At 44.7% G+C, this 16,702-nt stretch overlaps 1 protein-coding gene and 1 pseudogene across 3 annotated transcripts in view; one reads left to right on the forward strand and one right to left on the reverse strand.

Annotated features, from left to right (window-relative positions):
* Nucleotides 1-16,702, reverse strand: part of SEMA5A (semaphorin 5A) — a 430,801-nt gene that overhangs the window by 124,817 nt on the left and 289,282 nt on the right. For all 3 annotated transcript variants that reach the window (XR_004423500.1, XM_033110202.1, XM_033110203.1), the window contains one exon: nt 530-815. Coding sequence is in view for 2 of the 3 variants with exons in the window: in XM_033110202.1 (XP_032966093.1) it covers nt 530-815 (286 nt within the window). In the remaining variant the exon portion in view is untranslated. The remainder of the gene's footprint in view (nt 1-529; nt 816-16,702) is intronic.
* On the forward strand, nt 13,812-14,887 carry LOC117025053 (farnesyl pyrophosphate synthase-like; annotated as a pseudogene).

Here is a 16,702-nt window from a genome sequence, read left to right on the forward strand (position 1 = left end):
TAACTTAGGCGTCCTGCAGCACAATGGCTTACAATGCAGCTGTGGGAAAGTGAAAATGTACGTTTCATTTATGAGCAGGGGTTCAGGCAAGAGTTACATTATCTCAAAGATCAGACTTTCCAGACAACACTGCTTTCATTACGCACAAATGTATAACATGCGTGTAGAAAAAAATGCATCTAATATGTCCCAGCATTCCAGAACACCCTGGCCAATCAGGAAGGAGAAATTTATGGTAGAATAATTTGATGATTAAAATCTTTTGATTAGCTTTCTTTTCCTAATACCAGCCTCAGAAATCATAGATCTTTGCATAACATTTAATCATATTAAAAAAAAAAAAAAAAAAAAAACGAAAGAAAAGGGAAAAAAAAAGAAAGAAAGAAAAAAGAAAAAAAAATGTCTGCTAGCCCAGTAAAATAAGAAAGATTTCTTTTAAAGCAACTTTTAAACCACAAAGGTCCAAAACCAGTCTCCTCATTGAGAATGAGTAGAAGAGCAGGCAAAGCAATTATTTCTAGTTACATACACATTGGTGGTGAAGATGCCGTAGATCAAATCCAGCTCGGGTAGGAAGAACGTGCCCTGAAGTTCATTGTAGTAAAAGGGGACCTCGCCGGGGCGGGAGCAGTTCAGACGGGCCTTCATGAACGTGGTCCAGGTGTCCTCCAGCAGGAAACGCCCTCCAATGTCATTTTTGCAGACCCGGGCAGCTCTGGAGAAGACGGTTTTCCCACAGTCATGCTCTACGGCATTTTCTCGGAAAAAGAAGTAGGTGAAATTCCCGATGTCATAAGATGATACGAAGTTTGGTTCTGGAAACAACAGGAAAAAAGAAGAGTGTCAACATCCACATGATATTTCTTTATGTCTTGCCTGCTCAGTATCTCTTCCAAGGAGACTTGGTTTTGTGTAGACATCTTATAGGGTGAATGGAAGGCCCTATGAGCATGGAATGATTTGTGCTACTGGGTGGAACTTGGCACACAAGCTCCAAATGGCAGGAAATCGCCAGCATAATTCTACAGGTGAGCGTCTCGACTTAATGCAACATCAAGTTAACAGGACATGAACACCATCAAAAATGGGCAGCTAATATTCACAATATAAAAATTTTAAGGCAATATCTATTACTTTATTCATATAATCCTACATAACAGAGAGAGAGAGAGAGAGAGAGAGAGAGAGAGAGAGAGAGAGAGAGAGAGAGAGAGAGAGAGAGACAGGAGAGAATAAGATTAAAAGGATGAAATGTGGTTCAGAACACAGGAGTCTAGTATATCATTTGTGTATGAGAGAACAAAATTCTTTGATTTTACTTACATACTTATGTATGACGTACATAATTTATGTGCTTTTATTAAGGACTTTAAAATGTTTTTCATTTGTGAAACTGAAACAAAACTGAAACTGTGAGATCAGTGTCCTGAATTAGCATTAGCAATTTCCGTTACTATGGTGACCACATCACTGAGGATTAACCCTTATTGTCTTTTTTCTGGGTTGCTGAGGAATCCACATAAAGAATGGAAGCAATATATTGAGATTGAGTTACTGACCTGCAGGTATTTGGTCTCAAAATTAGCTTAAAAATACAGATTTAGAAATGACAAAAGTACAGTAAAACCTTTACTTAGTCACCAAACTCATGAGGAACTTAGGAATTATATAGACTGGCGGCTGAATTTTATATACATCATTGGAGGTGTTATCTTTGTAACTTCCTGTTTGAGCCCATCAATAATAGACTCGATGCCCTTTCAGACACCCTAATGTTGCCTTAATATTTATTTTTAAAAACTCTACTGAACAGGTTTGATTCTTACTCTTTTCTCTATTGCTAAAAGTGTTTCATTCTATCGCAAATACCTGAATTTTATGGTGCAATTAGGATAATATGGCAATAGCTTTTGGTGTTCAAAATAAATGGAAAGACACAGACAACAAGTATATGCACAAAGACACATTTCAGGGACAATTAGTTTTGGAGGCAATTCAACTGACCTTGTACTTTGTCAGGTCCAATCAGATTGCACCAATAGACATGTTATTGGCAGGACAACTGAAAATATGTTTGGCTACACGATGACCCACTAATGTTGAGTGAGACACACAACAGACCGACCTAAGATCTGAAATGTAGACGTTGATGCAGAGGCTAACATGAAGATGGCTTTGAGTATTCTACTATTTGGTCCAGACAGACTGTTGCTAGTTTTTAATCAACACATATAGTCAATGTCGTTACAAAATGTTTCAGTTTAATTCAACTTCACATTCTAAAAATGTAACAAATATTCTAAATTGTACATGCAATGTGCTTTTCTCTTCAGTCCATTATATTGTTCTTAAGTCATTTAAGAACATTGAGTAATACAAAGAGAATTCAGTAAGAAATGATTTTAATTTAAAAACTGCCAAACATACTATTTAGATCACTTTGCTTTAACCTGAAATGGGCATTTATAAAACCAAACCCTGGATTGCATTAAAACATCTGAGATGAAAAGCAGATATATTTCCTGTTACAGGATGCTTTAATATCCTGGAGAGAGGCTCACAGAACAGGAGGCTGCATATCTCTGACTTGTGGTTTTGGGAATATAAGGCAAAATATTGGGGGGATTTTTAAATCTATGTTCACCATGAGGCTCCAAAAGAGAAATCCTTCCTGTAGCATACCCCAAAAGCACAAGACTACATTTCCTCTCTGAAGAAAATATTCACCTGTATGTCTAATTCTAAAGAGAAGGCTCAAACATTTCAGACCAAGCCCTGCACCTAAATTCATATAACCAGGCTACAGTTTGATCACTGTACTGAAAACAAACAAAAAAACCGTCATCGGCAGCAATAACAACAACAAAATACCTTATATTAAATGGAGAAAACAAAGAGAGAAGCACTGGACTGGGTGCATCTTGCCCTGGACTGGAGTTCCCAGCACACGTGGATGAGGTGTGAGGCAGAGTCCACAAGATTTACCAAACACCCTCCCAACTGCTTACTTCTACTACTAAGTTGGGGACAAACAGCATGAAAACCACATGGCAAGTATCTCAGGTATGTAGGAAGTTTTGAGCAGGAAAATGAGAAGCTACAAAGGTAAAAAGACCTGTCATGGTTTCTTCCAGCTCAAGGTTGGGTCTATAATTTAAAAATGCCTGTAGAGTGCCGCTGTACCTGGTTCTGTGCTCATGAAACTCACAGGAACCATAGGGGCAGGTGCTGTGTCATTCTTCCATTTCACAGACGCAAACATGAAAGCCCACAGGTTTACTAATCGGTCCAAGTCCACACAACTAGCAATGAGGGCAGGGGATGGGGTTTATATCCCCAACCCAGACAGTCCAGCCTCAGATCCCATACACTTGCCATCACACGACGCTGAAATACATAATGGGCTGCAGGAGAACAAACGATGCTGCTAAGAATAGTCAAGAATAGGATGAGGAATTCTGGACAATGCTTTAGGAACCAAAGTGGTGAGCAGGTTTACTCAGGAGTGAGAGGAAGAGGGTTTTACAACTGACTAGAGGGGAAAACAAATGCCCAAATGAAACTGGACCCTGTGGCTCTTAGACACATCAGGAACCACACAGAAAGAAGACAAATCAGGAGGAAGAAGCCAACAACCCAAGAGCTTATAAAACAAGAATATTGTCAGGAAATGATTGCTTCAGCACCCGAGATGGTGTTTCAAATGGTGCCGCCATAGCCCCAGAGTGCCAACGGGTGACTGTTAGGGCCTCTATTTCATGTTCAGTGTCCACGTCACTGAACAATCAAATACAGATGCCACATGTAAAGGCATCTTTACTCCATTACATTACATGGAGTAATGTCAAGCAGATCGGTCCACAGCTTCCTGTTTCCACAGAGAACCCCCGATATCCCTCCAAACCACACCCTAAACCAATTGTTTGACAGGGAGACTAGGAGTATTTTGCAAAGAAATGCTCAAATACATTTCCCCACTGAGAAAACAAGGGAAGTACATGTGCTCAGTCTGCAGTGTATGTTGTTCTCTAGTTCACCACACACCACTGTCGCTTTAGCCAGGGTGCTAAACTGCATTTGGAAGCACATCCTGCTGCCTTGCTGTGGTCCTTCAGGATGCTGATGGATCCCTGACCCTGTGACCTGTGGCACAGCCAGGAAGCTCCGATCCTCAGAAAGCAGAGCCTTTTGAAACCAGCATCCTGTTCCTTTTCCAAAGACAGTGAAAAAAGCAGGAATAATTGTCAAACAGCCAGCCAAATATCTCTTGCATTTATAGATATAAATCTGGAGGGAGGGCATGTTTGATTCTCACCAGGCAGGATAATAAGATGCATATTGTTTCCTTTCCACTATTCAAGTTCTGTCTCCGATTAAAATGCAACTCACCACAAAGCAGTGTCTGTCACTCCTGAGTGAATTGAACAAGTTATAAATCAGGCATTGCCTTCTTCTCTACAATGATGCGAGCACATGGAAAAGAGACGTGAGGGGTCCTCTCTTTGTGATTATTGTTAGAGCTACAAAGGATCAGAGGAAGGTGTGCTGCTAATTCGGAATAAAAACAGACGTGAGGATATGTCAGCTTATTAAAGTATATGCACGAAGAAGCTGCTTTCTCATGCTTGTAACACACACTGAGCTGTGGATTACAGGGTTGTACACAATATATCATGGGATAAGAGGACTCTTGTTTCGTGACATTAGCACTTCGATGTTACACCTCTTCTGACATCACAGTGATCAAGCAGATGGGAGGAGACCCACAATGTAAGTGAACACCAGTAATGAGGACAGAAGCATCACACGCTGGAGAAGACTGGGACCGTGGAAAGCCAGATGCTAAACATCCAAATGCCTCCTTCTGGCCTGTGCTCTTCCCATTCCAGCGCCCACTGCATCCACCATGTTCAGATGGTTCAAGTGCTCGATGGACCCAGCCACCGATAGGCTCTTGCTGTAGACATTGGTCTACATCGACGAGAGTGGGCAGTAGAGACAAGGAATTCCAATTTTCCTACTCTACAAAAAACTAACTAGAATCAAAGTCTATCATTAATTCTTTTGCAAACAAAGGCCATCTTGTTCGACATGCTTGCCAAAGGCAAGTTGGACAATGCCTGGCCTGGGGCACAGGGGCTGTGGCTCTGCCCAGCCCAGCCTGAAAGCTGGGGGTGGACTGCTGACATCTGGCCTGTTCCTTCATCCTGGGCTACGACTCGGGGCATAAAACACCTACTGTGCTGGAAGGATTAAAGAGACAAGTACATAGTAAAATCTGAATGCATGGTGGCTATAATTATTATTTCATGATTTACTCTTGATTTCTCTTCTAATAGTTTATATTTAATAGAACTTCACACAATGATCATGAATAATCAAACATGCATATATTATACGCTTAACGGTGATCAGCATTTGAGGAACATAAAGACAGCCGTGCTGTGTTTTTAAAACAGCAAGCTATTCCACAAAGAGAAAAGAGTCAATGGAAGCAATTTTTAGGTATGACACACGATTAGCCAGAGATGTTTGGTTCCCTAATCTGTTGGTGTCAGTCAGTCCCAACTCTGTTTCTATACATATTCCTCGATTTCAGACTCTCTTTTACTGTACATATTGTTCACCTTGTCACAGCTACATGAAACTGTGCTGCGAGCCTTCCAAAGTCAATCTATACATCTAGGTATTTATTTATTTTCAAATTCTTTAAAAAAATTTTTTTTTATTGGGGAATATTGGGGAACAGTATTTTTCCAGGACCCATCAGTTCCAAGTCAAGTCATTGTTTTCAATCTAGTTGTGGAGGGCGCAGCTCACTGGTCCATCTGGGACTCGAACCAGCAACCCTGTTGTTCAGAGCTCGCGCTGTAACCACCTGAGCCAACCAGCCACCCTCACCTAGGTATTTATTATGAGTGGGTAACTAAATTAAATACAATGTGGTTTAAAAGCCATTGATGTACTAAAGTTCATTGTCTAAGATTTCTAGTGAAAGATAGATAGATAGATAGATAGATGACAGATAAACATATTTGTGTGTGTGGCACATAGGTACCTATAGCACTGACGTGTATGTATATATGGCTCAATACTTCCACCTACTGGCTGTATGAACTTCACAAGCTATTTAACAACATGGACTCTGTCTCCTCCTTTTCAGGATGGTGGGTACAGTACCCAATAGGCGATACCACTCGAGAATCAAAGGCAACATATGCCAAGTGACTAGCACTTGATTCGAATTCATCAAAATATAGATCACTGTTTGTTTAAATTATGAAATAACATGCATAAATAATAAATATATAAATTAATAGAACCACCCTGGTTCTAAACACATCAAGGTTGGTAGTCACTGAACAAGTTGAGTCATTAGCTTTCATTCTGTATATCGAATTAGGGTCTGTGTTCCTTTCAGCAGATCTGGAACCACACCAGCTGCAGGGGCCCCGCTCCAGAGAGACCTTCAGCGGCAGCCAGAGGGCGCCTCTGTCATCGGGGACTTCCTGACCACTCACTGCGCGGAGGGCAGTCCCTGCTGGGTATTCCATGGTGGGATGACAGGTACAGTCCAGGCCCCCAAGGACAGCGTGAGGAGAGAAACAAGACACAGACGGACAGGAATCACTCTGATGGTGAGAAGGAGGCCAAGGGCAGGGACATGAACTTGAGAATCAGAAAGGAGGGGAGAGGAAGGGCAGACAGGAGTTTGGGAATGAGCCACTAGGAGCGAGCACAGCTGCAGAGCGGGCCCTACGGGTGGCTGGAAGTGGAATGACGCTTGTGTTGGCAAAGAAGGGATCGCCGGGACAGGAAGTAGAAGGCCAGGCCAGCCACCCACAGAGAGGCGGCAGATTCCCACTGCCATAGGAGACACTGAAGAGTTTTAGAGAAAAGCTTATGCTCCAAATTCCTGTGCGTGTGGGTCAGGTAAAGGGGGGAGGGGTGGCCTATGTCCGGGACCACTAATGGTGACACAGCAAAGTGAGCCTTGGATCCCAGGTCCTTCTCTCACTGAGCACCTGGCAGAAAGAAAGCTGTTGCCGAAACACGCGTAGTGGGACTAGGAAGAGGGTACCAGCAAACTCGATTCCTTCCTTCTTCAAGCCCTACTGAAATGCGTTATTCACATGCATTTGCTGATTCGAGTAGGAGCGACTCGTACCAGAGACCTGTGCTATTTCTCCCTAACCAAGAATTGCCACCTCTGCATGAGCACGTATCTCGGAGCCCAACACACTCACCTAGAATTCTCCCTCTCTTTCTGTCTACAGGAGCTTCATTCAGTGGCTACACGTCTAAATGTTCTCGCTCAAAGTGACAAGAGAGATCCTTGTCCATTCTGCTCTCTGTTTCCAGTCCAAGCACAAAGCCTCAGGCAGCCTTTCCATTCTCCTGGAAGATTCTACCAAATCACACGTTTCACCTTGTGTCACCTGCCGAACTTCTGTGTCCATAAAGGGCCGCATTACATCACCCACAGGCTCTTCTGCTTTAGGTTTAATAATCCCAGTTCATCCCATCTCCTCCTGCAAGCTTTTATAAGAAAACACTCTCTACCATTTTCAAAATCCCCATATCCCTCTTCTCTGGTATCAAAGCAGCACCAGGGAAAGACGGAGGCAGGTTAGGGTGTTGCTGTTTCCTAACATGTTGCCTAAACGAGGGGGGTGCTGGAAGCATGTGGAGGGGGCAGGAGGTAAGCTCTGCAGTGGGACCTGCGTTCAAATGCTAGGTCAGCTGCTCATCGCCGTGTGGCCCTGGTTCAGGGGGCTAATCCCACTGACCTCAGCTTGCTCATCTGGAAAATAAGGACCATGTCATCTGCCTTGGAAGGCTGTGCAGAGGACTACAGATGGCATATACATAGGGACTCCCATCCACCTGGCAAGTTCTAAAGAGCCATGTGACTCTCCCTTGCACGTGGAGTAATATCTGGAGGTAACAGAGACTCCAACAGGTGCACACGCAGGCAGATGACACGCACGGAGGCCACTGATGTAAAATCTTTTCTGATCCTATGAAAAAAATCAGGTTTGGCTTACAACCCAATTTCCATTTATCTCACACAAGATAGACAACCTACTCTGATAGGCTGGATGGAGCTTGGAAGTGAGAAAAGGACGGCTCCTCATGCTGGGTCACACGTCACACAACTTTGCTCAGCATGCTGTAAGCGCAGGTCTCATCACCCACCAGGAGTTAGGTGTCAGCCCACAGTTTTCCAAATGACACCACTTTCTAAGCATCACCCTGGGTGCTCGTTTGGTTAAATGCAGAACTAGGCAGCTGACTAAGCAATCTTGATTTTTGTTTTTGTTTTACGAGCTTCTTTTCCTTGATAAACACTTTGGTTGTCCTACCCAGACGTAGTGGATTCTCAGGACCCACTGGTCTCTGTTATGCTTGGTCTGTGAACTCTGCTTGCATTTATGAATTTCCTCCCTTAACGAATGTCATTAGTCCAGGCAGCGCCTAGCACAGCCAATCCGCACCTTCAGGGACAGTGCTGTGCAGATGCTGCTACTCACAGTCCCCGGGATGGAGCCCAACAAAGCCAGCCCAGCCTGGCCGAGCCCGGAACGCCTGGGCATCGTCTGCCCCCAGACAGGAACACGACAAGCAGAAACAATTTCTCCTGGAGTTGAGCAGAGAGGGGATTTTCTCCCTCCAAGTAAATTATTGACTTTACTCATTAGTAGGTTAATCATTGTATCTTAAAGACGTTGAAGACTCTATTTAATGTGTGGGTGATATCACTAAAGTATTTCACACCAAGAGAATTTGAGATTGTTACAAAAAGCGTTTTCTCAACTAAAAATGTAACAGCTCATATTAGGTTGGTGCACATGTAATTGCAGTTTTTGCATTGTTGACATTTGCTGTTTGATATTGGAATACATTCTTAAATAATTGTGGTTACGTTATGTATCATTTTAATGCACATTTCTCACTTTATGTATTTTTGCTAATGACTTATTACTTCCTGTTTATTTTATATGTATTTTAGACTATGGAAAAGATGTTAGACAAAAAGCAAATTCGAGTGGTTTTCTTATTCGAGTTCAAAATGGGTCGTAAAGCAGCAGAGACAACTTGCAACATCAACAACACATTAGGCCCAGGAACTGCTAAGGAATGTACAGTGCAGTGGTGGTTCAAGAAGTTCTGCAAAGGAGACGAGAGCCTTGAAGATGAGGAGCATAGTGGCCGGCCATCGGAAGTCGACAATGACCAGTTGAGAGCAATCATCAAAGCTGATCCTCTTACAACCACGAGAGAAGTTGTCGAAGAACTCAACATTGACCATTCTACGGTCATTCGCATTTGAAGCAAGTTGGAAAGGTGAGAAAGCTCGACAAGTGAGTGCCTCATGAGTTGACCGCAAATCAAAAAAAGCGTCATTTTGAAGTGTCGTCTTCTCTTATTCTAGGCAACAACAATGAACCATTTCTCGATCAGATTGTGACATGCAATGAAAAGTAGATTTTATAAGACAACGGGAGACAACCAGCGCAGTGGTTGGACTGAGAGGAAGCTCCAAAGCACTTCCCAAAGCCAAACTTGCACCAAAGAAAGGTCACAGTCACTGTTTGGTCGTCTGCTGCCAGTCTGATCCATTACAGCTTTCTGAATCCGGGTGAAACCATTACATCTGAGAAGTATGCTCAGCAAACCGATGAGATGCACCGAAAACTGCAACACCTGCAGCCGGCATTGGTCAACAGAAAGGGCCCAATTCTTCTCCATGACAATGCCCGAGCGCGTGTCGCACAACCAATGCTTCTGAAGTCGAACGAATTGGGCTACGAAGTTTTGCCTCATTCGCCATATTCACCTGACCTCTCGCCAACCAACTACGATTCCTTCAAGCATCTCGACAACTTTTTGCAGGGAAAATGCTTCCACAACGAGCAGGGTGCAGAAAATGCTTTCCAAGAGTTCATCGAATCCCAAAGCACAAATTTTTATGCTACAAGAATAAACAAACTTATTTCTCATTGGCAAAAATGTGTTGATTGTCATGGTTCCTATTTTGATTAATAAAGATGTGTGTGAGCCTAGTTATAATGATTTAAAATTCACGGTTCGAAACCGCAATTACTTTTGCACCAACCTAATAAAAAGTGATACTACTAAAATGAGAATGCTTGTGGATTTCAAGTGCCTTTCCCTCCACGTGAGGTCATGGCTGGAATATCAGAGAATGGAGGAACCTGTGGAGTTCAGCAGGACAGCCCAGCAGACTCGCAAACATTTCCTCCAGAGGAGAAAATAAGCAGGTTCCTGAGTGTTAATGAGATTGAGCCCATGTAGATGTCCACGCTGAGTTATTAAGGTTAATTTATGAATTCGTTTTTCCAAGTCCCTACCGAGGTTTTATTCAATGTGCAAGCATGCAGTCCCCTCACAACCTCCAAACTTAATTTGCCCACTATTAGCTTGGAAATGTCATTTTCCCCCTTTGACATGGGTTTATTGATTCCCCAATTTCATTGCAAATTCCTTGAAGTCAAGTTTTATAGCTTCTCTATTTTAGGCATTGGTCATTAAACATTTATTATCCTGCCTTACAGTAATCATTTAATAAGGGTTATTAGCAATTTGTATTTTAATGCATTAAAGTTGTTAAGGTGTTTCTCTAAACACATACATTTATTTTAAGAGTGATTTTGGCACAGGGGAAAAATCCGATCTTAAAACTTGTATTCATTACCAAACACATAACTCAATGTTTCAAATGCCTTCAGAAAATTATCCAATCAATCACATTGCCCTTGGTCACTGACTGAATAAATAATAGTTGAAAATTGGAGTCCAAATGAGATGGCAAAAGGAACATTTTTTTTTAAATGTTTGGATCTGAGTCAGTTTCAAACATATAAATCCATTTTTTTGGTTTGTCTTCTAAATTCTGGGTTACAACGAATACAACCCATTAACTTTGTTTAACAACATCATTCATATTTCTGCTGTTTGTGAGTGTGCTTACGTCCTACCCTTTCAACAAATGTTGATGGAGCCTCAGCTGTGTGTCAGGCAGACGCTGAGCACACAGATTGCTGACACAAAATCCCTGCCCTCAAGGAATTCATACACTCGTGGGGAACACAAAGGCATCAACCACTCATCTATTAACTCATTTATTCAAAAAATACGGATTGGGTGCTTACTATGTGCCCAGAGCTCTAGAAAACATGCGAGATGCACCAGTGAACAAAAGAGATAAACCCACCCACCAGGGAACTCTCATTCCAATGGAGGAGAGGAGGAGGTACTGAAACAGCGTAACAGCTAAGGCTAAAACCTGAATGAGGTAAAGGGGACCAAGAGGGCTAGGTGGGAGAGGGTGTGACTTCAGGTGAGGGCCTGTTGAGAAGCAGCATTTGCACAAAGACTGGAAGGAGCTGAAGCAGCTGGCCATGTGGATTATCCAAGGAAAGAGCTTTCCAGACAGAACAGGGGCCAGCAAACTACAGCCCACAGGCCAAATCCTACCTGTTGGCTACAAATAAAGGTTTATGCGTACACAGCCACGTGTCCATCTGGGCTTTCGAGATGGCTGTTTTCATGCTAAGACAGCAGAATTGAAAAGCTGCAATGGAGACCACATAGAATGCAAAGCCTAGGAGATTTACTCCAAAAATACAATACTGCACTTTATGATTTGGACATTCAAGTATTTCTTGGTTAGCACGCTGTGATGGGTTGAATTGTATCCACCTAGAAGATATGTTGACATCCAAACCCCCAGTACCTGTAAATGTGAAAATGCGATCACTGCAGATATAATTAGTTAATATGAGGTCATTGGAGCAATGTGGGCCCCTAATCCAATATGCCTGGTGTTCTTACGTGACAATGGCCACGTGAGGACATAGAGACACACAGGGAGGAAACCATGTGAAGACGGAGGCAGAGACTGGCGTGATGCTGCTACAAGCCGAGCAACAGCCACAGCCACCAGAAGCTACAAGAGTCTCCTTCCCTCTGAGGCCCCGAGAAGGAACCAATCCTGCCGACACCTTGACTTTGGACTCTGGCTTCCGGAACTGAGACAATAAATTGCTGTTATTTTAAGTCCCGCAGTTTGTGGCGCTTTGTTCTGATAACTGTAGGAAACAAGCATAGGCACTGTCCAAAACGCCACTGAAGGTGTGGCTTGGCCAGGGAGAGCTGCTCGGTGGCTGGCTGCGCCGGGCAGGAGGTTGGGCAGGAAAATGCCTAGTTTGGTGCTGGTACGGGCACAGAAGAAACATCAGTGACGGCCACGCTGGGAGTTCACCCCATGTCTAAGTTAAGTAATAGAATTATGGACAAGGGCTGCGTCTGTGTATAAGCAAACTGTCTACACACAACTTAATCACAAGCACTGAATCTAAGCCCCCAAATTTTGTTGCCCTCGGTTAGTAGGTGCTTTCCTCTTGATCTCTCCTCCTGAGATAATTCTCTTTCTTGGACACAAAACAGTTGGAAAAACTGGACAATGCCCAGAACAAAGATGTGAGTTCTATTTATCATGATATGTGAGCAGCTGTCAGTGGAGTGATAGCCTCCCGTGGCCCTGAGTCTCGTGAGCACGTGGAGGGACCATGGGTGGGCAGCGATAGGTAGGTCCTGAATGTGCCCCGGAGGGCCTAGATGTGGTATCAGCAGGACAGGAAGGCCAGGAGAGGCCAGCCTCAGAGGGGCAGCAGGTGGCACAGCAGGACAGCATGGAGGAGGCATCTCAGCGTCAGGACAGAGGAAGAAAATGTAGGCTGCTAGGTGGCCGGCATTCAGGGACCAGAGTGCAAACCATTTACCCATTCACTCAGCCAACAGACGTTTATTCACTGCCGACCACACGTCACATACCCTACCAGACTAGGGGACTTCACAGAAATCACCACCATTTATTGAATACTACCGTGTTTCCCTGAAAATAAGGTCAGGTCTTATACTAATTTTGCTCCAAAAAACACATTAGGGCTTATGTGCAGGGGATGACCTCCTGAAAAATCATGCGAGGGCTTATTTTCGGAAAAATACGGTAGCTGTGTGCGAGGCACTGATATTCATCATCTCTTCATTGTCTCAATTCATTCACACAACAGCCAGGTCAGGTGGCTAGTTATCTCCACTTTGCAGATAAGGAAACTGAGAATTGGGAGACAAATGAACACCCCAAAGGCTGAGTGTTGACTCACCCTCACGTCTTTCTGCTGCCAAAGCCTCCACCCTGTACCTATGAGCTGATGCCACATGTGAAACCAGACGGAGCACAGTCCCTAACCACAGGGGTGGGGAGTATGACATAGTGAGGAGAAGAAATGCGAATGAGGGAGTAAAAGGAGGGAGGGCACAGGGGAGACGAACAGGGTGCCTGGGCTCCTAGAAGACGAAGGACGTGGAGAGGTCAAGGAAGGCTTGTTGGTGGCGCATAGGACCCTTGGAGGATATGAGGAAATGAGCCAGGAGAACAGAGTGGGGGGCAGTGAGGGGATTCTGGGCAGAGGACACAGGGGGAGGGAGAAAAGGCGGGGAGTGAAAGGTGGGGTCAGATAATGAAGCAACTGCTAAGGCTGGTGAAGGCACTCAGGCTTACCTGAAAACTGGGGGCCGGGGTTGAATTCAAGAGGGTATGTTGTCCCTACTCTGCTGGTTCCCACAGTCTTTAAGAAGAATTCAAGAGGGTATGTTGTCCCTACTCTGCTGGTTCCCACAGTCTTTAAGAAGAGCTAGTTACCAGTATTATAAAAAGCAGAGATTTCACAAGAAAATCCAGATTTCTGACTTCTTTAGAAAAATCAGATGACCCGGCCACCATGGCCGGGCACTGCCTAGGGAATGAGGTGGCAAAAAGGTACTGGCCGCCCTGCCCTTGCGAGTGAGCCTGGGTGCTGCTTCGGACCACAGTTCCCACCACCCCCGGTGTACACCTGCCCTCCTTCTCTCATTTCCACTTACTAACTGGCTCCTGTGGTTGTCACCCCCTTGTACACAGTCTAAAGACTTGAAGAAAAAGAATAATGATCAGATCAGTATTGTAGAAAAATCAATCTGCTTGTAGATAAGGAAGTCGCCTGGGATATGCAGGCAGACCATGCATTCATTCCTCCTGACGTAATCATTTTTACACACTTATTAAACATTGCTGAGCAGGGGCAGGCTCTCTGCCTACCCAGGAATGAATGAGACAAGTGCAGTCTGTTGGGGGACTAGTTTTCTAAGGGAGAGCGGAAATAAATAACCAAATAGATAATCCATAAAATGATGACAAATAGGAATTCCTGCGAGGAAGGAAATCAAAGGGTGATGGGATGGAGGCTCCTCACACAGGATGATAAGGGAAGGCTTCTCTCTGGAGGAGACAGGGACTCGAGAGCCTAGGGCTCCTCACAGCCCCTCAGGGAAACGTGGGTCTCGGCAGACTCACTGAAAAGAGGTCCACATCGATTGTCACACGCATGACACCTTCCTATTCCTTCTACCTTCCTGTGGCTGTTGCCATGTATACGGCGGGCACTGTCGGAAAGGAGCGTGCGAATGCCAGAATTCTTTCAGATTCAGGACGGCCACCTTGACCTCTCTAGGGACCTCAGTGGGAAGGGCAAGAAGGGCACTCACATCCGGGACAAAAGGGCAGCTGTCTGGCGGCCCAGTGTTTCCCACACGCCTCTCTGGAGCAGCAGCAGATCCTGTAGGAGAATTGCGGGCAGGAGGCTGAGACGGTGGCCGGATGAAAATGCCATCGGAGGAGCTGAATCGGCTGGCTGTGTTCTCGCCGTATGGACAGGACACTTACGGTCACCTTATGGGTCTCATGGAACAGCACGCTACACCTCTGCCCGGGGCCATCTTTGTGGGGCTGGCACCCAAGTTCTATAAGTGGAAAAAGTGACCTGGGGACTTTGAGGGTGGGGCAGGGAGGCTGTCAATAATTGTTGTCTAACCTTCAAAAATAAAGTGGGTGGAGAGGGCAGCCTGGAGATGGTCCAGAACAGAGAGGGCCTGGGTCATGCGGAACAGCTTGGCTGGGAATGGAAGAGATGATGTCCCGATATCCCAGAGCAAAGCCATGGAAGGGAGCGGGCAGTTTCTCTTCTCAGAAGACAGAACGCATCAAAGGGTGTTAAGCCTGGGCTTGGCATGATATGGTTTCCAGTGCTGCAGGGTCACCCTGGCTAGTTTGTGGACAACAGGTAGGAGAGGGCCTGATGTAGCATTTCGGAAGAGAACTGAGGACATCTTAAACACAGAGAGAAGCAGTGGGAATCAAGAGGGACCCCTCCCCACTGCACTGAACACAGCCTCCTTCCTGTTCCCCACTAAGCTCTTTTCCGAACAAATCTCCACTTGTTGGCTCCTGTGCTTTGCCTCTCAATCTGTTGAAAATGCAGAAGAACATCATAGCATCATTTAATGGGTTTCTAAAATCACAAAGGGAAACAAGAGCCTCCCTGGACTCTGCAGAGCTAAGGGTGTTTGTTTTTAGCCTGTTGGGTTTCTTTATTTGTTCTTGTCTCATTGAAGAAAGAAGAAATATGAGCATTTTTATTAAAAGAGAGTGATCATCATTAGAGAGGAAGAAATTTAAGGCTATGGCGAAAAAGAAGGGATAATGAATATAGCAGCAATCTATGGAAAAAATGATTTCAGAACACAGTGGAAAGAACTGAGACCGAGCGTCTGGTCAAAGAGCAGACGGGGCACAACGTGTGGACTGCAATTAGATCAGCGAGAATGGATGTCCCTGCAGCAGGTCTCAGTGGGGGACACAGCGGAGCTAAGTGGGGGACAGAGGCCAGAATCGGTCCTGGACAAAGGATCAGTCAGAGCAGGAAACCAGGGCCAATCAGGAGTAGAAATTATATCTCAGTGTTCCACAGAAGAAGAAAGAGCGCCAGTAGAAGCCAGGAGAGGACAGAAAGCGTGAGCATGCAAGGACTGGGAACCCTCAGTCAGGCTCTGTGCCCCAGGAGAGAGGGTCTCCGTGTGGCCCGGGAAGCGCGTGGGGGTGGGGGAGTGCTGCTGTCAGAGAGAAGCAGGGCCATCAGTCCATAGGGTTATGATGACACTGTGAGCTGAGTGGTGGCTCCACCATGTTTATTGGGACTATGTTTCATTTCTGCAGTTGTTAGATGACATACGTACACAGCAGCACATTTCAACCATCTAAAACTCTCTGTTTTGTGTTCAACAAATAAGGACGGCGTGCCCAGTGTGACTGGCATAAGCACTGAGTGAGCTCTTCTACTGCCCTTGTTATGTTCCCTGACTCGCAAATGGAAAGGATTCCCCCCAGAGGGTTAGCAGAATCTGGCCATCTCATCAGGCCGTGGGTATCGGAGTCACGTATACAGAAACAGCCGGTGTTTATAACTCATGCAATGACCTGAATTATTTTTCCAGGATATTCTTAAGGGTATCACTTTTGGGGAAAGAAAGAGACTGTGCTCCTAATTACTTTTTACTTTGCTTTCGGCAAACTCTAATTGCAATGCTTTTGGGGTGGGGGGGATTTTTATTTTTAACTGGAAACTTTGCTTGGCTAGTAAAAATCAACAAATAAATAGAAAGAAGAACTTGAGCTACACAGATGAAAGCTTCAGGGATGAAGGGAGACCCTGCTTAGAGAGTCGATGGGTCTAGCTGTAACCAGTTCACCAGAAATGATGTTCATGGAGAGAATCTAACTACTGCTCCGGTTGAGGAA

This window comes from Rhinolophus ferrumequinum, chromosome 7 (genome assembly GCF_004115265.2).
Source record: "Rhinolophus ferrumequinum isolate MPI-CBG mRhiFer1 chromosome 7, mRhiFer1_v1.p, whole genome shotgun sequence".
Classification (NCBI taxonomy): domain Eukaryota; kingdom Metazoa; phylum Chordata; class Mammalia; order Chiroptera; family Rhinolophidae; genus Rhinolophus; species Rhinolophus ferrumequinum.